Below are 21,211 nucleotides of genomic sequence, written 5' to 3' on the forward strand. Positions count from 1 at the left end.
GCTCATGCAAATTTTTGCCTCAGGTCCTCTTCTGGAAGGCAGCAGTAACTAACCACTTGTTACAGCAAAGGTATGCAGAACAGCATCTCTGAATGCACAACACATTCAGCCTTGAAGTAGATGGGCTACAGCAGCAGAAGACCACACTGGGAATCACCCCCATCAGCTTGTAGCAGCCGCTCACTGGAGATTTTTTATCAGACCATTCTCTAAAAAGCTCAGATGCTTCCCAGTAGGTCAGTTTCAGAAACGGATCAGCCCAAAGATGCTCAATTTGCCCGTGTCTACATTCCTTAACACACTGAGATGCTGTCATGTCATACTTAAATTAATAAATAGCTCATTATGTGCGCCTAATAACCCAGTGATGGTAAATCAACTATCTAAAAGTAACTAACAGGCTTTTATGGCAAAACTGAACCCAGAATGAAGGATAGGATTAAACATAAGTGACAATGCCAGAAATGAAAAAGGACACCGTGAACTGAACTTCTGTCTACTCAAAGGATAGTTTAATGCCAAAACACCATACTAACAATCATGTACAACATCATAAAAGAGAAGAGACATATTAAACGCAGTACAAACAATGTCTTAATGTACAATCAGCTCCCCGGGGCTTCCTGTGGTATTCTATATTAAACACAGTAATATATAAACTGCTCCAAGATTGTCTGCAGCTGGTTAGGTTACTGACCACTGCTTTTAATGGAGCTAAGGAAAGTGTCAAAGGGTGTCATGTTGCCAGGCAGCTTCTTCTCTGGACCTCCATCCTGCTTATGTAATGATCCACGTGAAAAGTATTAACAATGAAGAACTGAATGTGTTGAAGTTTATATTAAGAATATGTATATTTCTAATGTGAAACATGCTTTCCAGCATTTAATGTGATAGATATCCATCTTCCATCTAACCTCACCTACATTATCTACAGGGCCAATTCCAATTTTATTAAACTGCTGAGAGGAAAAGGCAAAATGCGTAGTTTACATCCCTCTTTTAAGGGCATACAACATTCACATTTGTACTTCAGCCACAAATACAAACAGACAAACTGTGACTGAAGGAATTATTGCTTTTTCCTTGCTCCTTAATCTGTACACAAGTCACACAGCTGACAGTCTCATACTATACATCAGTCAGTGTTTGTCATTAGCACTTACCTTACACAAGAAAAAAAAGATATAGTCTTCATAGGTGGCAAAACATCACTGAACCTGTCTTACAGATTCTAACCATTTTGCTTAAATACACAAAAAGCAGACAGTACTGATGAGACTTCAGTACTATATACATACAGTATACTGAACTTAAAAAAAATTATATAAAAAAAAAAAAAAAGGACAAATTGTTGCTCAGCTACATTCAATCATCTTAAAACCACGAGTGATGTCTGAAGACTAAAAGGTAGAAATACACAGAACTGATCCAATCATGTAGAAACAAAGACTTCAGGGATCACATGTTCAGCAGAACATGAGCCTTTGGTTTAAAAAAAAAAAAAAGAAAAGAAAAAAAGTAAAATTTTGTATTTCTTAATAAAAATTTTATTCAATTTCCAGCTAAAGACTGATTACTGTGCGCTCTGATGTACGCTACACCTCAGTGACATCTGTTTAAAAAAACAAAAACAAACAAAAAACCCAAAAAACTACTTTTATAAACATATTTACACAAAGTGTTTGGGCAGTCATAAGTTATTGTACTCGATACACAATGCTGGAACTAATGCCGAGCATCTACCCAGCAATCACTATAGATGTTTTTTTTTTAATATATTGAGTGCACCATTGCACCTTTACCACCAAAAGGGAGAACATTCACAGGCTATACAAGTTTACAGCAGGAACCCATATTAAGTTCCACGTCCACACACTTTAACAGAGGTAACTTGAACTTGTTTTTGCTACCTAAAGACAGAAGCTGAGGTCGTTTTGTTTTTATCTTCTGTAAAATGATAAGTTGCTCCTTATCAAACACTTTTCACTGTTAAGCTGCTGAGTTTTAGTTAGGAAAACCTTTACACTGAATTGCACCATGAAAACAGATGCTCTGAGTGTTTTTCCTTTGTATAGTCATTTCATGTAAAAATTTGCCTTTAACATTATAAATTGCTGCCACCCACACAAATATACTGACAGCAAATTTTGAAAAAAAAAAGTTCCATATTACATCTGCTGCAGAGTTTGCAGCATACGCTTTACAGACAAATTCCTGCAACAGGTGCAAAAAAAAAAAAAAAGAAAAAGAAAAAAGGAAAACTTAGATCCGGTTTGGATCATGGATTGAAAAACCCTCACAAAAAGTTTGGCAACTGAATCCAGTAACGGCAGCTCTGAGAATTCATCCTTGGCAGCTTGTTGTGTGGACACGTTAACAGCCAGTTTGCTGAGACACAAGTATTACGGTGTTTTGTACTTCACCCGGTACTTGTTAATGTTGAGATAATGGAGCACCTCAGGGCTGCAAGTCGTGGTGCAGGCCAACAGGCCTTCTTGTCCATCTCCCATGAACCACTTGCGGCTTTCAGCGGCCATGTCACTGTTCACGTGCTCCTTGGCCCAAGTATCCAGCCAGGCGTGAAAGCGTCTGTGCAGGCGTGTGTTCACAAGCTGGTGGGACTGAAAGAGATAACAGGAACACGGCACAAAGGAACGTCACAAACTGTGTGTACATGAACTGCAAGGGCTGTCCTATAGCCAAAACCGATTGCGGATGTTCTGTCAGCGATATAGGGGGGAAAGAAAAAAAACAAAACAAGAAAGACAAAAAAAAAAAAAAAAAATGAGAAATGCGAAAGTTGCCAAATGTACTTGGGCGCCTTGCCCAAGTAAAGTCTGGGGGAAACAGCTATGTCTCAAAAGACTATAAAAATTATTATTTTCATATTATTCTCATCCATCGACAATTGGATACAAATCAAGTGAACGTTATCCTGTATGAGAAAAATGTGGAGTACATCATAGTATGACACATACGCTTTATAAGACTGATCTAAATTAAAACAAATAAAATAAATGAAAAATATCTTTGTACTTCTAGCCATCACAAAAAACTGCTGCATGACCACACAGGCAAATTTAAATACTTGTGGTTGTTTTATGATTACTTACCATACAATTCTAACACTGAAGCTTATTGGACAAGACTAAAACAACATGGCAAACACATGCCTCTTAATTTTCGTCCTTACCTGATGAGCCCGTGTGAGCGCTGTGTGCCTGTACATGTAATCTTCTGACTTGCAGACATAAACCATCTTGTAGGAGTTCAGCTTGAACATGCACTCCATCTTCAGCTCGCTGCTGCCGTCCTGCGACTTGTCCGAGGAGCCTTTGGTCATTCTCTCCTGTTGCAGCTGCTCCCAACCTCTCTGGCACTTCCTTATCCGTCTCAAATTCCTAAAGGCCAAAAAAGATCGAGAGCCATGAATAATACTGACCGACGCTACAGAAAATTTCTTGATTACACCACACATCAGAAGAATACATCACTTTTTTTTTTTTTTTTTAAAAAACACAAGGAAATATCCAATTTCACTTGAGAAAGTTTTATGGTACGATTTTGTGCTTGACAGTACTTACTTGTCAATTTTAAAGCCTAAGATGTAAGGTCAGAGACGATACACGTACACAAATTTAAGAACAGTATTTCCAAATTTGAGAGGACTGTCCCTTTAAAAGAATTGTAGTTTTTTTAAACCCATGCAATCCAACTCACCAAGAACCAGCGATAATTAGTTAGGGAGTCAAATCATTCGTGGGAAATGTGGATCTATAAGAGCAGCAGAGGCAGCGGTCATTTCTCTGTACAGTGCACTTCCATTGCACAGCCACATTTTTCCAAATCTTAATATGCTTGGCAAACAATTGGATTCATCCCGATTTTGTGCAGGCAATTTTCTTTTCTTTTCTTTTTTAAAAAAAATGCAATTATTCACCCCACCTGAATGAAAGGTTTAAATGTGTACTTACCACAGAGGGTAAAGGTGAGCGAAGACTGAAACCATGAAGCATTTTTTGCATTCAGGGCTCCACTTAAAAGACATGACAGTGAGGCCAATTTCAAGTAAAAACGGTCACATCACAAACACTAAAAAAGGAAACTGCTGCCTGACCAGATACCAAATCCAAAAAATATGAGCAGAGGGTATTTCAATGTCTTTGACCAGAGTGTCATGAAAATGAGATGAAGACCCAACAGAAGTGAAAATTGATTTTTTCTTTTTTGAGTGAGGAAAGGCCAATTCTTACTATTATTATTATTATTTTTTAAATCTCTTGTGCTGCTGATCTCTCATAGATTTGATGAAAGAAAAAAGAAGACATGATGTGGGTGAGCCCACTGAGGAAATCATAGTCAGATTTATGCAATGGGTTAAAAAAGAGAAAACTCAAGAGCTTTTTTTTTTTTTTTTGCCTTTTTAAGAAGTTGTTTGATACGTATATGGTAATGGACAGCCATCTCAAAGTAACGAGAAGAAAACAAAACCAAAAACACAAAAAACACCAAAAAAAGATGCTTCAAAAGATGTTCATGTGCAACACTCAGCCTTCACGCCTTCATGCACAGCTCTGAGGTGTCAGGAAAGAAATACACCAACATATGAGCATACAATTTAGACAATCATTTTATTTACAAACCCTACTCCTCTGTACAAGTGCTGCAGATAATGTGCTTAACCAGAGTTAAAAAACAAACAAAAAAACCAAACAGAAAACCTAAGATCACTAATCTCTTTCAAACCAGGAAAAAAAAAAAAAAATCTCACTGACAACAGAAAGTTGTAACGTGAGTGCACTGCTTCCCCTGAAAATTGTTACAAACATAACACTGGGTATAACAGTTGTGAACAAGTGAACATTTGAACATTTACAGTTTCAAACAGTGATTAAGTCACATACAGGACCTTTGATCTGAATACAATCACAAAGGGCATGATAAGGAAACCATGACGTCCCTTCTCTTCTTTTAACAAAAGTTTCTCTCAATCTGTTTTTGTCAAAACATCGTAGGAAAATAAAAAGGGAACAAATCCTTGTTTTGCCTTAAGCTTTTGCATTTATCGATTTCTATTCGTGCGTCACATAATCATTCATCACTTCAGTTCAATACAATGTGAATAATCGAACTAATGATTCTTCTTCTTTTAGCACTCTAAGGGGAGAAAAGTTCAAAACCCACAATCAAGCCAAAAACCATCTATAAAAACTTTACTTACTATAAATAAAATTCCCATTAAAAGGAATCAATAAATAAATAAATTCACTTTAAAAAAAAGAAAGAAAAAAGATGATCGTGTAAAGTGCTTCCATGTGAGGCAGAGGTCACAAAACAAACTGAAGAAGTTAAATTTACGGCCAGTGAGATTCTTAGCAGGCGGACATTCAGGCACCGCGAGCACAACTAATAACTCCTCAAACTTCCTCTTACAAAAAACAGGCAGCACGCTCACATCCACACAGTTTCCTCTTTTCTTTTTTTTTTCTCAATTAGCTTTCAAAGTCAGGCTTGTGCTGAGGTGCCTCTGTTTCTATCTTGACAAAAATGACTTGTGTTTGGCAGCTGGTTTGGCTCGGCAACAGTTGAGTGGCTGCTCAGCTGACTAGAGCCTCGCCTCGGGACAGAAGCTTAAAGTGTGCAGACAAGAGGGAGACATGGCTGGAGCCTCACCTGGGGAGGAACACGGGCTTTTGGGCCAGATGCTCACGCAGCTCTGGGGATGAGGAATCTGAGTTCAGGTACCTGCCTACGTAGTCTGACCACTTCTGTGGAGGACAGAGCAGAACAGCAACCAACCATGTAAATAACAAAGACATACATTTAGGTTCTGTATGAAAGCAGGTTGGAGGTTATAGCCTTTAATTCTGGACCATGTGACACTCCTCAGAGTGTCGGAGGGTTTAAAATCATAGGTGCACAAATTAATAGCCAACACTAGTTTGCAGAGGTACATGTGTATGTAAACCACCAAGTACAAGGAATTTATAATACAGGAATATGATTAAAAAGTTTAAAACTGAGATGACTAGTGCTTGACAATTTATTAAATCGTAATATCAAACTATTACCTGATAACTAGTGCTATACTAAAAATTCTTGAAGGGGAAAACATATTAAGAGATACACGAAGCAATGCCACCCCAGCATCACATATACTACATGTCTACTTAATAAACTGCTGTGTGCATGAACTGCATTTCGTGAGTCTTACTTCTGCCTCTGCAGGCTCATCAGAGTTTTCCTCTTCTGTATCCAGGAGCTCTACTGCCAGACTGACAGAGGCTTGGTTCTTCACAAACATCATCTGGATAAAACCAGACAACACACACAGAATTAGAAAAAAAATACTTACTGAGGGAGAAAAACAAAGTAAAGTCAGCCTGTTTTAAAATATATATTTCCGTGCTGTGTTGTACCTTGAAGCAGTTCTCATCCGGCATAAGCTGTTCTGCTTTGCGCTGGTATCCCCCCTCTGCGGTGGCCCTCGATGCCTGTGTGGGCAGTGTGCCCCCCGTGGCTTTATTGGAACTCTCGCTCAGATACAGGTCCGTCACACGCACAGACACATCATCAGTGACAAGGTGCTGGAGCTGTAAGAGTAGGTTAGTATGCAACGGGTGTGTCCACATCAGCATGTAGAATCAAAACAGCAGCACCTTCAGTGACTATAGATGCGTACATTTGGTCATCGACTAGAGGCATTACTGAGTTTTGACGTGAGGAGCATGTCTATTTTATTTTCCCCCTTTTTCTTCTCCAAATTTAAGAACGAGCCTACAGCTCGTGTATTTTTTCTTAAGACTTTGTACCTTGAAGACGAGCAAATAAACAAATTGGTAAACAAATAGATGAAATAAAATGAGAAAATCTTAAAATGTGCTGACCTGCCGGACAATGCTTTGGATGAGTTTATCCATGGTGAAGGCAACGTAGGCATGGACAGTAAACATCTCCCTCAGGGAGTCCTCATACTGACCCGGCTCCATGTTTCCATCCAAAAGATTGCGAACCATTTCCAAAAATACTGAGTAGTAGTCCTCCACATCAACATCCACTGCAGACAGAAAACACACACACAGTGAGTAATACATGGAGGAATTGAGGAGTATGACGCACCATGACTGAGAGGGTTCATAGCAAAACGTAACAGTTAAAAAGCTAGTTTCTCACTTACTTGGCTCCTTCATCTTCAGCTGGATGGCTGGATTTTCGTTTTTATCCCTTTTGAACCCCAACACTTCTCTTTCCCACTCTCGTTCACGAGCATCCTCTTCGATCTGCTTCTCAGCTTGCCCGTAAATTCGTAGCAAACGAGAACAGAGGATGTAGTGAAGACGAAGGAAGACATACCAGTAGTTGTTCACGTAGAACAAGTTGTAGGCATCGTCAGTTCCCCGGAGCTTCTGAGCTGCCGTGTTGCTGAACAGGAGCTTGGACTTGGTTGGGCTTCTGCCTGGCAGGCCATTGTGTTTCTTGCTGTCATCTTGATCCATCTCCGTGTCTTCGTCCTCTTCTTCCTCCTCCTCCACATCAGAGAGCTCACCTCGCTGTGCAAACAGCAGGTCGGGGATGAAGTGGTGGACTATCTGTTTGATCTTGCACTTGTCTTCTTTCTGGATGCCGACCTGTCTTTTGACGTGGTGAATGATGAGGGAAGCGGCATCCTCGAGGATCTGGCTGTCGTCGTAGGTCAGAGTCATGTGTGGGCCATTTGGTGGCGGTGTAGCAGACTCCTCTGATGCCCGCTCCTGGCGCTACAAGACAAATACAGGAGCATTTTAGACTGTAATGTTTTACGAAATTTACAGTTTAGCAAAATACATTAAAACCATTTACCTGTTGATTTTTATTTACAATTAGAGAATCATAATATATAACAAAGTGGAGCATTATTGTTTGATTCAAGGATAACTGCGGCCATAAACTTAGAATCAGTCTAGATTTATTCTGCATTTATAAATATCAAATAACAAATAAATAATATTGTTTAAAAACAATTTACTTACTTCATCATATAACATCTCAATTTCATTGAGCAAAGTCTTTGAGCGTAATACTTTGGTGTCATTCTGCTTGAAGTTAATGCCTTGATGGTCAAGTGACTTCAGGTAATACTTTTCATTCTGCTCCCGCCAGATTTTGTTGAAGCCCCTTTGGGCTTCTCTCCACTCCTCATCCTTTATTTTTAATCTGAAAACAGAAGAAACAGATGTTATAAAACTGTAAAGGTGTGAGCTGAGGAGGACACACTAAAATCTAACTGTTACCTTTTTAGAACTATGGGGACGGACACAGCAGGGTTCTTCTTGAGTCCTTCAATGATGTCTTGAGCTTTGTCCCCATATATCCGCTGGATGGCTTTGCGGTGAATGACCTCTGAGGAGCCACCCATTGTGTTGTCCAGCTTGAAGCGTAGCTGCTCTTCCGCTGACATACGAGAGAGCCGTCGCTGCACTGTCTCGAGGGCTCGGATAGTGGCAAGGTTGGTCTCCAACACAATATCCAGCTACAAAAGGAACAATCACATCCAAATGAATAATTTCAACAGAAACAGATTTTGAAATGGGCACCTGGACAGTTCATGTGGTGTGAGATCTTTTCCTGTGATTTTTTGACTCCTGAGCAAATCGCATCACACAGACATTTATGTAAAAGATACATATTATGTAAAAGAACCTCCATTATTCTATCTTCTTAACCTCTTCTACATCCAAGTTTCTTATTTTCATTTGGAGCGTGGGTGGACTGAGTATCTCTTACCTCAAAGCGCTCATCTTCACATCTGTAAATGTGTTCCTCATATTGTGTCTTCTTGGAGCTCACAAATGTGGAGTCCTCAGACCATGAAGGAAATGACACCCATGTGTCATTCAAAACCTGCAACAGGATGTTACACCATGCAGTGAAAACACATTATTGTGACTCTAAATATGAGATGCATTTCATATTTATGGAGCAGTCAAATAAAAATGCTAGTTAAAAATGTCTTGATTTTGTGGTGAAACACTGGGTTCAATAACATCAGTTGATCAAAGAAGTCACTCATTATCTAAATTTAAATGGCTAGTTACAGCCAAAAACAGTTCATGTAGTTTATAAAATTAAAAATATGTTTTTCAGTAAGCAGATCATATCCTAACTTATTATCTAGACACTTAAACATAATAAGGTAACATTAAATGTAGCCAAACAGTTCAATGATCGCTAACACTTCCACCAACCCACTGATCGACTAAGAACAAGTTTGCTGGCATCTGCTGTCTGCTCAAGCCATATTTAACTACAGGTACCATCTGAACTTTACATCAGTTTCTGCTCCAGAGGACGCTGTGTGGGCCAAATACATTCGTTGTTGTACCTGGTGGCCCGAGGACAAAGGATAAAATGTACACTGTAAGACAAATACCTTTATTAAACCGACTTCCTTTAACGACTCACCTCTCTGCACAGCGGTGTTCTTCCTGTGCATTTGGGCTGCTGGAAGCTCTTTGGCAGCGCTCTATAGCTGGACCCCAGCTTCTTGCAGGAAGAGTAGTCGATTTCCATGGCGATACCCTCTGTGGCACGCTCCTTGGGTAAACTCTCTGCATGGCTCGACTCTCCGTGACTGGACTCTCGGTAGCCCAAGAAGTTTTTAAACCATGTAAAAAGCTCGGGGAATTTTCTGTCAGTCATGCCACAACATATGTGAAATACAGAGTTATTGGTGCAGTTAGGGTTTAAATGTTAGCAACATATTTCAAACAAATGCAGGTGGTTTACTGGTTTACATTTGGGTGATTAAAGTTTCATTATGTAATGTTATGTATCAAAACAGTGTTTGATTTCAACTCAAATCTGACTTATTGGCAAGAAGAAGAAGATAAAAACTCAAGAATTACGTACTGAACCAGTCAGTTACAAAATTGGACCACAGGTATGCCCCATTCAGTACCTAAAAACTGTATGTTTAAACTCACCCAAGAAATGGGATAACTAACTGGACCAGCTCAGTGCGTGAAATGACTTCCTGGTTGAAGATGTGCAAGCAGCGTAGGAAGTTGTCATATGCCTCAGAGCTTCGAAGAGCCTTCTTTACCTGTTAAAGTGTTTGCAGCCATGACAAATAAAGCAAAATGAGATTTAGGCTACGTCCACACATACCCGGGTATTTTTGAAAACACAGATTTTTCTATGCGTTTGCACCTTTCGTCCACACGTAAACGGCGTTTTTGGTCACTGAAAACGGAGATTTTTAAAAACTCCGGCCAACGTGGATATTTTCTAAAACTCCGTTTTTGCATTTACGTGTGGACGAGAAAAACGGAGAAAACGCAGCGTCAAAGGTGTGCGCCTTTTGTGACGTCACACTTTGCGCCACGTTATTGTTTCGGTGAAATGAATTTCTACAATACTGTTAATTGTACTCTCTGCAGTGTTTAAATGCTTACATATACACACACAGTTACTGTGCCTCCACACATAGGACTCGGTTCTGCTTCTATGCCCCATCTTTGTTTACCATTTCCCACCGAGGCTTCTAGACTTCTGATTGGCCAACATTTCTACACGGTTAGGAATATATCGCCACCTGTTGCTTTGGCATGTTCCTAGCAGCGTTTTCCTTCATTTCTGCCTTTACGTGTGGACGGGATTATTTTTTAAAACGAAAAATCTCAGTTTTCAAAAATACCCGTGTACGTGTGGACGTAGCCTTATTTTCATCACAGATCAGTGCAAGTCTTTATACCAACACTCAAAATGACAATACTGACCTTCTCGAAGAACATCGTTTCAGTGCTGGTGCTGTGTTTGCTCACGTCACTCATGCCATGGTCCTTCCCTGTTATTTTAGGTTTCTTCTGCAATGGTGTAAAGAGATGTTGACTGTTGGAGGCCCTCATATCTCTGAGTCTTGGGTAGATTTTACTAACCCTAATTGCCAGTTTGTCGGATGAACTTGGGTTGTACTACTAACACAATCTAATAAACATGTTCTGTAGTAAATCCTCTTTTTATGAAACTACAGATGTTTTGCTTTTGTCAAAACTGTCTGGGGGCTGGTATCTGGAGTCAAGGTATTGTGCATACTTCTTAATTGTAGGCTTTCACTGATTGAAACAAAAAAGGCCTGTTTCACCCTACATATAATGCATACAAAATATATGAAATATTACCTTTTTGGTTTAAAGTACAAACAGCTGAATATATGCAGAGTCAGAGAGTAGATGGTTACATACCTTGACAGGTGGTGTGGTACCCACGCCTGAGGGTCTCCTGATTGGAAGGCCGTTCTGGCTCAGTCTCTGTTTGTTGTTCAGGAAGTGTCTCTTTACTGTGCCACCATGATCATTACGGACCGACTCGGCCCTGTCTGGTGTTGTTTTGCTCAGTAGCTAAAAAAAGGGCAATACACATGATCTCAACAAAGCAAGACAACAAAATTAACAGTATGCAAAGAGAATTATGTAACAGGGCTCGCAAAATCGCTAGCCCGATCCCGGAGCTAGCGATATCTCCAGTCGGGCGACCAAAATCTATCTCAGCCCCGCCTGTCGGGCTATATGATAACCCAACGGGCGGGGCTGAGATAGATTTTGGTCGCCCGACTGGAGATATCGCTAGCTCCGGGATCGGGCTAGCGATTTTGCGAGCCCTGTGTAAATACCATTAATTCGATTAAGTGAACCAGTGCTTTTCCTTCAAAGCTCTATTTTTATGCTTCAGTTCTACCGGAGTAGTGATGTGTGATTCTGAGCTAAAAATAATGCATCATACACTGGGCCTCTGTGCACCTATTGTGTGACTCAAGCCCTTTAGCACCAGCTCCTCAAACCAACTCTCTTCTGCTTGTTTTGCACAAACACTGTAAAAACAAAAGAAAACTGTAAACATACTAAAAAGCAGTTCTGTGGAGTTGAAGCTGATTGTAGTTACTAAGAGCTCATAAGTCCCTCAGCAGCTTTCTGTCAGAAATGTGCCTCCTGAAAGCAGGAAGCCAAACGCAAGAATAGCATATAACAGCTAATGAGTTTTCAGAATAAAACACTATCTGCACTGTGAGAAATCTTATGAAGGACAGAACAAAACCTTGCAACAACCCAGACCTGAGCTTAGTGAATTCCCTACACTCGAAACAGTATTCGGGAATATCTTTGGAAGCACGGATGCACCGTCCAGATCTTTAAAGACCTGGAGAATCCACACCAAGGTGCACCAAAGCTGATCTGCCAACACGTGGTGGCCCAACACAATACTACAATACTTTATGCTGGTTTCTCTTTTAACTGGGCACCCATCTGTAAATCAATTTCATATCCAATGCAAACAAGTGGTTTTAAGAAAAAGATCAAAAGACAGACAGTTACAAGGATCCAGTAACTCCTAGTCATACCACGTATATTTGCAGGGACGTTTAATAAAATAATTGACCGTGATGTCTGGAGACTCACCACTGAGCTGTTGGCATCAGGCAGGAACTGCCCGAACTCTGAGAGCAGGTCCTCTTGGTTCTTGAAAAGTCTTGCAACTTGAGTGTAAACCTCCTGCTCAGTCAGTGCTGGGGTGTAGTTTCCTCCAGCTTCTTTAGCATTTCGCTGTTCCTTCTAAAAATATATATTTTTATAAATATACAAGATATGATATAATTAAAATTTACTTTCACGTTTATTTTTGCAGTTGCATATATCTTATAATATCTTAATAACAGTTTAATGCTGTGTATATTTCCTTGCCTGGTATGTGTGCAGGATTTCCAGGAAAGCTTTGTAGATGTCTGGCTGACCTTGGAAGCGATTTTTGATCTTGTTGACATAATTTATAGCATGGTTGAACTCCACGGGTTGGTTGTTTTGGATAGGTGGCCCACTGGATGGTGTGCTGCTGACAGGAGTGTGGGACTGAACTGAAGGAGAGCGGGGCGAGGCGTAAGATGGGATAGATGGATTGGGTTGGCTGGTGGGTGTATGGGCTGGAGACTGAATTGGCTGTTTAGAAGAACAACAAGTGAAAAAGGTCATTTAATGCATCTGTCATACTAGATGTAAACAAATAAAGAACATCGTTATCTACCTTGCTGGTTTTATTTGGAGCAGGCTGGGCAGGGATAAGTGGTTGGGTGGTGGTAGTGAGTGAGCCAGCCTGTGGCAGACTCTGGTGCTGGTGGTGGCTGGGGGCAGGCTGGCTGGGTGCTCCACTTGCAGGGATGTTCTGAACAGAAACACCGTGTGGTGTGATGTAGTGGATCTGATTTGGCGTGGTCACATTGACTAGATCGTTGGTTTGAACTTCAATCTTGTATCCAGGTGGCAAGAAAGTATTGAAACCCATGATGAGGTCTGGGTGGCCCTTGAAAAGCTGAGACACACGGTTGATGACTCCAGGAGTGTCAATGCTGTAGTAACAGAACAAGTTTTGGTACTTTAGTTTCTGAAACACTGTTATTTGGGTTCGTAGAGATCACTTAGGTGTCATGGTAAAATACCAGTTTTTCTTATCAGATGTTAAGAAAAACTGGCAATAAAACAAAAACTCACCTCTGCGACTTGAACTCTTTCATGATATCAAGGAAGTCATTATAAACTTGAGGTTGATTCCCAAACTGCAGTTTTACTTGATCCAAATAAGACAAGGCATCTTCAACCTACAAAAAGAGAATGGAGAAGATTGTCAGATGATCACCACCAAAATGGCAAGACAGGGCAAAGGCAGAGAACTTGTCCCGCTGGTGCTCAGAAAACAACCTGAAGCTGAACATCTTTAAAACAAAAGAGCTCATAATGGACTTCAGAAGGCACGGACAGGTCCACTCCTCTGTTATTATAAATGGAAAATGGGTGGAATCTGTCTCCACCTTCAGGTTTCTGGGCACCCACATCTCCAATGATCTCATCAGGACCCACAACACCAACGCCTGGGTAAAGAAGGCCCAACAGCGGCTGTCCTGAGGATGAATAATCTGGACCAGAAACGGCTGCTGGCCTTCTACCGCTCCTCAGTGGAGAGCGTGCTCTCCTACTGCCTGGGTGTTTTGTACGCATGGGCCACAACTGAGAACAGTAAGGCTGTGGAGAGGGTAATTAACACCCTATGCCACCTTTCTGAGCCTCCTGTCTCAGAAAAACCAGGGCCATCACAGGTGACCCCTTGGACCCCGCCCACCACCCGTTTGACCCCCTGCCCAGTGGTCGGTGCCTCAGGACAATCAGGTCCCACACCTCCAGACCCACTAACAGGCCCCCGCCTCACCAATCTGAGACATGGTCTGAGTAACCGTCAACACTCAGGCCACTCACATATGGACCCTATTCAGATCGAGTCTTTTCTTTGCACTACCTCCAGTCACTATGCTCTGCTCAGCTGCCGTTAAACCCCGAAGAAGAAGAAGCTGTGTCCAAGAATTCATAGCGCAGCCCAGCTCAGTTTCCAACAATGGCGGCAGCTAGTTAGTTTTAATATTACTCTTATTATTCTTTCTGGGTCTCAAAATAAACGTTTAACATATTTTCAGGCGAGAATGTAGCTGTGTAAACCTCAAATATCTGCTCAGTTTACCAAGACGCCACATACTTTCAAAAGCACTCCGACGTTTTCGGAGACATCTGTTACCCACCAGCTCGATAGCTAGCCGGAGACAAGGCTCACTAGAGCCAGTGAGAACACCGGACTCCCGAAAAATTGTTTTCAAACCTACCGCCGTCTTTTGCTACTCAGGTTAAACATGATATATAAGTCACTTAGATAACTTAAAATGTTATTGTTTGGCTTTTTTTTTTAGTATTTTATTTGTTCCTGAGTAAATCGGTTTGGCTGAGATTAAAGTTATAGTTTTTAAACACAGCTGAATAAACGTCAAGCAGACAGCTGATTATCAGAAGTGTGAGATGCTCGAGAATATACTCCGTTGTCCTGTTAGATTTAAGATAGCAAGGAGCAGACAGCTGAGTTTATTAAACTTTACCTAAACAATCTGCAGATTTCATTAAAATTTAATAAAATATCTTGTCTTTATTTTTAGTTAGCACATACCTTAAACACTTAAAGCTGTAAGCTAATGATAGTTATATAAGAGCAGATGCATGCCGGTGCAATAAGCTGTACATTTTACGTCCAGTGGATGATGATCTGATTAGTCGACTAATTGCAAAAATAATCGGTGACTAGTCGACTATCAAAATAATCATTTGTGGCAGCCCTATTGTACAGGTACAATGAAAATATAAGGGCTACTCTATTCTAAAATGGCAAAATCATATAAAGCTGCTCAACTATACCAAAAACTTAATGATTGACTAAATTAACTAAACATTAACTTTAAATATAATTCCATTGAAAACAAAAATCAATTGAAAAGAAGTGCCCTGACTAGGCTTTGTTTTCTGCAACAGCTGATTTTCACTGGACCGAAAAATACACTGGGATATATGATAACAAGGTGGCAAAAGACTTATGTGTCCCAGAAGACCCGAACAGAAGACTCAATATTGACTCAACTGTGCAGATGTGTTACCTGCTGTGCATCACCCAATGTGGTCTAGGTATATGACTTCAAAGGTGTAGAGACAAAGGTCGCTACAGGCAATTTTTAATAATCCTTTAACAGCGTCACCTTCAAAAATATTGTGAATTTTTAGCTCCATGTCTATAATCTCTCATCTTGCTGTATTAACCAGGGACTTTGAGCTTTTAGAGAGGGGGGGGAAAATGCTCACTGGTGAAAAGGGAAGTGGTGCACTTGATTATAAGGGAGAGGGAGAGAGAGAAAAGATGTCCATGTAGCAAAAATGAATGTTAAAAGTAATTGTTTCATCTGATTTCTTTTAAACTGCTGGAAGCCACAGCGGTAATTAATTTGGCATTAAAATCCGACTAATCGCCCAACCATATAAGTTGATAAGTAGAAAAGGTTTAGGATGTTGATGAAAAGCCATATATAACAAGCACGCCAGCTTCAAGACTATTTCCCTTTTTAGCCATTGTCTATTGGACTTTGTTCACCTCTAACGAAGGGTGAACAATGTGTATGTATCTGAATGCCTCCTGTGTAGAAAGATGAAGCTTGTTGCTGCTCTACAAAACATACTCCTCACTCTGTCCTTTCAGCATGCAGACACAATGCAATTTTAAAGGCATTCGCTTTTTGCCTTTGTGCACTCGGGATGAACAGCTGTTTTAGTTTATTCTGGTCCTCATGTTTTCATATATGTGGTGATGTACACATACCTTCAGCCGCTGAAATTGCTGCTGTCCTGTGGCTGAAGGCATGGGTGCAGGTGGATGAACATGACCTTGGACCACTGCAGGGCCCTGTGACGGCACTGCTAGAGCGTGTGAGTGAGGACCAACGTGTGGTGCTGTATTGTTGTGTCCATGCCCATGTCCACTTGTGCTCTGAGGCATTGCAGAAACCTTTGAGGAACAAATAGATATTTTATATAATATAGACATTTAGACAAGATTAACCATGTCACTAGCAGTATTGTAAATATTACAGATTACACTCTTGCAAAATAAAGGTAAAGAAAATCAAATCAAAATGACACCTACTTCTTAAACACATTGTTAAATAAAATAATATATATAATAGGGCTGCTCAATTAATCGAATTTTAATCACGATTACGATCTGGGCTTTCAACGATCATTATAAATGACTGAGCCGATTATTAGCCCCTCCCTCGTGCTTTACTCTCGCGCTGCTCCGTGTGGCAAATCGAGCGCACCTCTCTGCATTTCGAACACGTGTCACAACAATTAAGAGGACCCGAGGGAAGCTCCGAAAGTAAGCAGAAGTTATTTGGAGAGGAGAGTGACTGCTGTTGGTTGAAAAGAGAGGTAAAAAAAACTTCAGTGGTGTGGAAACATTATGGGTTGCCGGAGTCAGACGTGGATCAAGTAGACATAGTGTGTAAACTTTGCTACAGTGTCGTAGCTGCACCACAGAGCAACACTGCAAAGTTCACTAAACATAGATGTTTACATTTTTCATTTATTTTTTATATTGCAAACATTTGCACTGTTATCTGTATATGCACACTATTTTATATTATTTTTTGACAATCTTTAAAGTCATTATTCAATACATTGTTATTGTTAAATAAATATCGTCAAATAATCGAGATCTCAATTTCAGTGAAAATAATCGTGATTATAATTTTTGCCATAATCGAGCAGCCCTAATATATAATATAAACACTTCTTCAGGTATCTGCGCAGATTTATCATACCTGGTAGCCCTGGGGAAGAGAGTACTGGATGCTGGTCGATGGCTGCATCTTGTCTGCAGGTGCCTCTATTACAGTAGGGGCCGGGGCAAGGGCCCGGTGCTGGAAGTTTTCTGTAATTCCTTGTATTTGAGGTCGGCGTAATAGCTGCTGCTGAGGCGCAAGTATTGGTTCCTGGTCCTCCACACGCCTCTTCATTATATACACATAGTCAAAAGGGCTAGAGGGGGGTAAACAACAATGGACAATTTACAGGCTGTTAGCATTTGCCAATTTTGTTTTTTTAAACACACCCACATTTTATGTGTGCGTGTGTGTGTGTGTGTATATATATATATATATATATATATATATATATATATATCATGCAACTTACAAATGGAAACTGCAACATGCTGATTAGCATTTTTCTCTCTGGTTAGCTGATTGATTTAGACAGTGATCTCCAAAGCGGTCTAACATACCACTGCATGTGATTAAATAGATAATAAACTGGCCTGCATTGTTTTAACAGTGACAACAACAGTAAGTACTCATTCATTCACAATGGTCAAATTAAATTTGAGTTTCACTATAAACAACTCAAGCAAAACTTTTCTCACAAGTGTCACACAGATAGGTAATGGCAACAAATATTAGGACAATTGTTGCAAAGTGGCTTAAGAGCTGGGCTTTAAGCAGTGGCTTCCAAACAACACTCCTTTGACATAATTAAGCTCCGAATGTGACACCAATCCCTTTTGCTTCATTGTGCTTCCTCAGTGTACACAGAAGCTTTACAGGACTTAAGCTGAGAGAGGTTAAACCCAATGATATTTGGTGGTCATCTGAGAGAACTAACAGTGGTGTGAAAACACACCTTCTTTGACAGATATAGTCTGTGTACATTTTTTGGCTGAATAGTCCTGATTTAACTGATAGACAGATTCATTCATCAACCATTACAGTGACATATTTTAATTAACTTAAATAATTCTGCACTTATTTATTACTGAGTTATTATAATAAAAACAAATGCAGATACCAAAGTACTCCACCATAAAAGTAGTAGTAGAAAAAAAAAACAAAGCTATGAGCAAAAGTGATTATTTAAGGTTGTCCGTAAATAGACATGCCATCATGTTCAGCAGACTGACTGTGGCGGCTGGCTAGGGACCGTCTTTCAAAAGACATTAAGACAGTGACGCTAGCTGTCATTGAGTCGACTCAGTGAGACAAATGATAATGATAACGTTCAATGCACATGTATTATGTGCATTTTTTCCCCCGGAAAAATTTTTTTTAAAAAAAAAAGAAAACCCCCGGAAACAATCCGCCCAAGGAAAAACTTAAACAAAAGCCAACACCGCCGATGACTAGACTTTAAGTTAATATTTTTACGTTTTATTTGTATATTTTAACAACTTAAAAAATACACGGGGGTGTGGAAAAAACACGTATGAGAAAACGTAACAAGTTAAACTTGTAGCTGCAAGCACAGCGCCCACCATGAGTGTACAGTAAAGAAATTTATCGACGGTTCCTAAGCAAACGTCACCGCATTTGCTAAGAGGACGAGGAGACATTGTGCCTCACTGCCGCGCACAACCAATTTCGGAAAACATGGTGACTGAGCGTACGGTCTTCGTTCGCCGAGATCGTGTCTGTAGCGCATCCAGCTTCAGAATTTCTATGCCGAAGCGCTACGCAAATACGGCAGATAGTAAATTGTGTCGAAACTGATTAAGTAGGACTAAAAGAAACTTGAAATTTCGCCGACAGTCAACGTTTTGCAGGCATGTAGGCGCTGTCTCTCTCTTGCTGGCTGTAGCCTTGCCGTATCCCCTCCCCCTCTCTCCCAAACACCGAGCTTGTAAGGCTATCGGTTTTCGGTGAGCTGACCGCTTTCGCTAGTCAGATGGCTGACGTTGACTTCAGTTCTAGCTTCAAAGTTATGTGGAAAGCAAGTTACCCTCTGCTTCGTGCAGACTGACAGTTAAATGTTAGAGAAAAAACCGGAACATCAGTTTGTCACAGCCGGGTCTTCGTTAACAGCCCTCAGTAAACGGGAGTCTAAGTAAAGCATTAGACGAGCAAAACATACTGGCTACCTGACGTTACCCTTGCCGTTGGGTAGAAGACGTCGAAAAGAAAACAGCCATGCCTAATCGCATCAGATAACGCGGCAACACAGTCGGTGGCTTAGTTTGTAGCGTACGGGGTACCGGTACAATTGGGGCAGTTGAATTAAGTTTCATGGTCAGTAATTAATTTGGCTATGCTAGGTGGTTAGCTCAAGAAGAACACCAGCTAGCCAACAAGCTAACACTTCGCACAGCTAATGCAAATGTCGCATAAACGGCAAGTTAAGCTAGAAGTTGCAAAAATGATTTTTTCCCCTCCCAGCCAAAACTACTTATCTGTCAGTTACGTTACTTTGACATCACCCCGATCCAGCAAAAAAAATCAGTTGTAGCAAGAACAAACGGTGATCAAAAATACATGTTGTCAGGTTAGCCTGTAAGCTAGTTCATGGTCGCCGCTCTTAGATTGCTAACCTAACCAGCGACTTGGTTCCACTGACTTGTCGACACTGCAAGTTAACGCAACCGCAAATAAACTCCCACACTATTCTGCTATAACACTAAACTACACCAGCAACAGAAAGTAATCCGCGTTGGCTCACTATTTGGAGACTAGACAAGGTTATTTAGTAGCTAACTGATTGCTATGTTAGCACAACAACCAACCCCCCTCATCACTACAGACTCTCCGGCTAGCCAGCTAACACCACTTTAACTTACCTCGGGGAACCACCACCAGCAACAACTTGACCCACCAGTGGAAGGGATCTCGACCAACACGCCGCTACTCGTGCATTCACCCGACGGTGAAAAAAAGCGAAGTTTTAAGAAGTAGCTGTAATTGGAAATGTGGAAAATCAAACTGGCCGTAGTGGCTACGTCGCTAACAACAGTGTGTGTGTGAAGCGGTGTTCCTTGAACATAGAGGTGTGTCTATTGGGAAGGGCGGGCTGGTCTCCTCCCAGTTTGAACCGGGATTGGTCAGCACTACAGAATGAAAACAAATACAGTTAAGGCTGTGGGCCAGGCCTGTACCATACCTTTGGTTAAAGGCGCCTATGGTCATGCCAAGTGCAGGGTCATCAGCATGCCATGGACGGCAGCACGCCTTCCATGGCATTACGTGTACGGCACAATATACTGAATTCAACAGATAAGCTCAGTAACTTTCTTGTCAGTTACAATGACTAACGTACACAGTTAGTGCATTTAATAAGTATTTATTTGCACTGATATTTAGGCTTATATATGTATTATTCTACAACTGATTCTGATATGACACCACACATGTGTTGATAAAATAAGATATGGCTAGTAAGTGTACCTTAGAGCTAAATAATTTAATTGCACACACTGATCTCCAAGGATGAGGACATATTTACATACTCACAATTAAAATACCTGTATAACCCTCCTACTTGCTGTTCTCTGCCTCATTGTTAAAACCACCCTGGAGATTTTTCTAATACCACTGATCTTATTATTAGACCTAGGACCTTGATTAGTGCTCCTGGAAAAAAAACATTTTTCTATTTTTCTTTGGCATCAGTAGAGATTGATTAAGGGGGAAAAAGTGGCTTCTTTTCACAAAATCTCCTACAACAGCTAGGAAATCGATCCAATACCAGTACAGCTTTCATCAAATAATAATTCATGCTTTATTCATATTGGCCTTTGCAAACAAACACAGTTGAAAGGCCTTATAATAGATTAATAAAATAGAACTGTAAAAAGGAAAAATTATTAGAAATAGATGGTTAATAATAATAACTACTTAGCAACATATTTATGTTAATCTAAAAACAATACACATACAATTTTAATTTTTATATCTGAAGTAAAGATGGATACACTTTAGATAATGATAAGCTCAAGTTCTTTTTCTTAAACAGGTTTTTGTTGGACTATGAAAAAAATACATAAAGTAGATCTTAAAGTGCCAGTT

At 40.4% G+C, this 21,211-nt stretch overlaps 1 protein-coding gene across 2 annotated transcripts; it reads right to left on the bottom strand.

Moving 5' to 3' along the window:
• Positions 1-490: 490 nt before the first annotated feature.
• Positions 491-21,037, bottom strand: LOC102309746 (paired amphipathic helix protein Sin3a). Of its 2 annotated transcripts, none has more exons than XM_005930765.3 (21): positions 20,307-21,037; positions 17,207-17,423; positions 16,204-16,389; positions 13,518-13,624; positions 13,054-13,375; positions 12,717-12,968; positions 12,435-12,587; positions 11,223-11,378; positions 10,758-10,844; positions 9,963-10,081; positions 9,442-9,667; positions 8,764-8,880; positions 8,271-8,509; positions 8,010-8,193; positions 7,178-7,757; positions 6,888-7,057; positions 6,420-6,593; positions 6,215-6,307; positions 5,674-5,768; positions 3,194-3,401; positions 491-2,621 (listed from the first exon to the last, which is right to left on the bottom strand). In XM_005930765.3, the coding sequence occupies exons 1-21, from the start codon at positions 20,384-20,386 to the stop codon at positions 2,403-2,405; spliced, it is 3,984 nt and encodes a 1,327-aa protein (XP_005930827.1). In that variant the 5' UTR covers positions 20,387-21,037; the 3' UTR covers positions 491-2,402. The 2 variants fall into 2 exon arrangements, with proteins under 2 accessions (XP_005930827.1, XP_014191777.1); XM_014336291.2 differs by lacking the exon at positions 20,307-21,037 and adding an exon at positions 19,987-20,280.
• Positions 21,038-21,211: the final 174 nt, after the last annotated feature.

The sequence above is a fragment of the Haplochromis burtoni genome, unplaced genomic scaffold (assembly GCF_018398535.1).
Source record: "Haplochromis burtoni strain Fernald_Lab_line unplaced genomic scaffold, NCSU_Asbu1 Contig_135, whole genome shotgun sequence".
In the NCBI taxonomy this organism is placed as follows: domain Eukaryota; kingdom Metazoa; phylum Chordata; class Actinopteri; order Cichliformes; family Cichlidae; genus Haplochromis; species Haplochromis burtoni.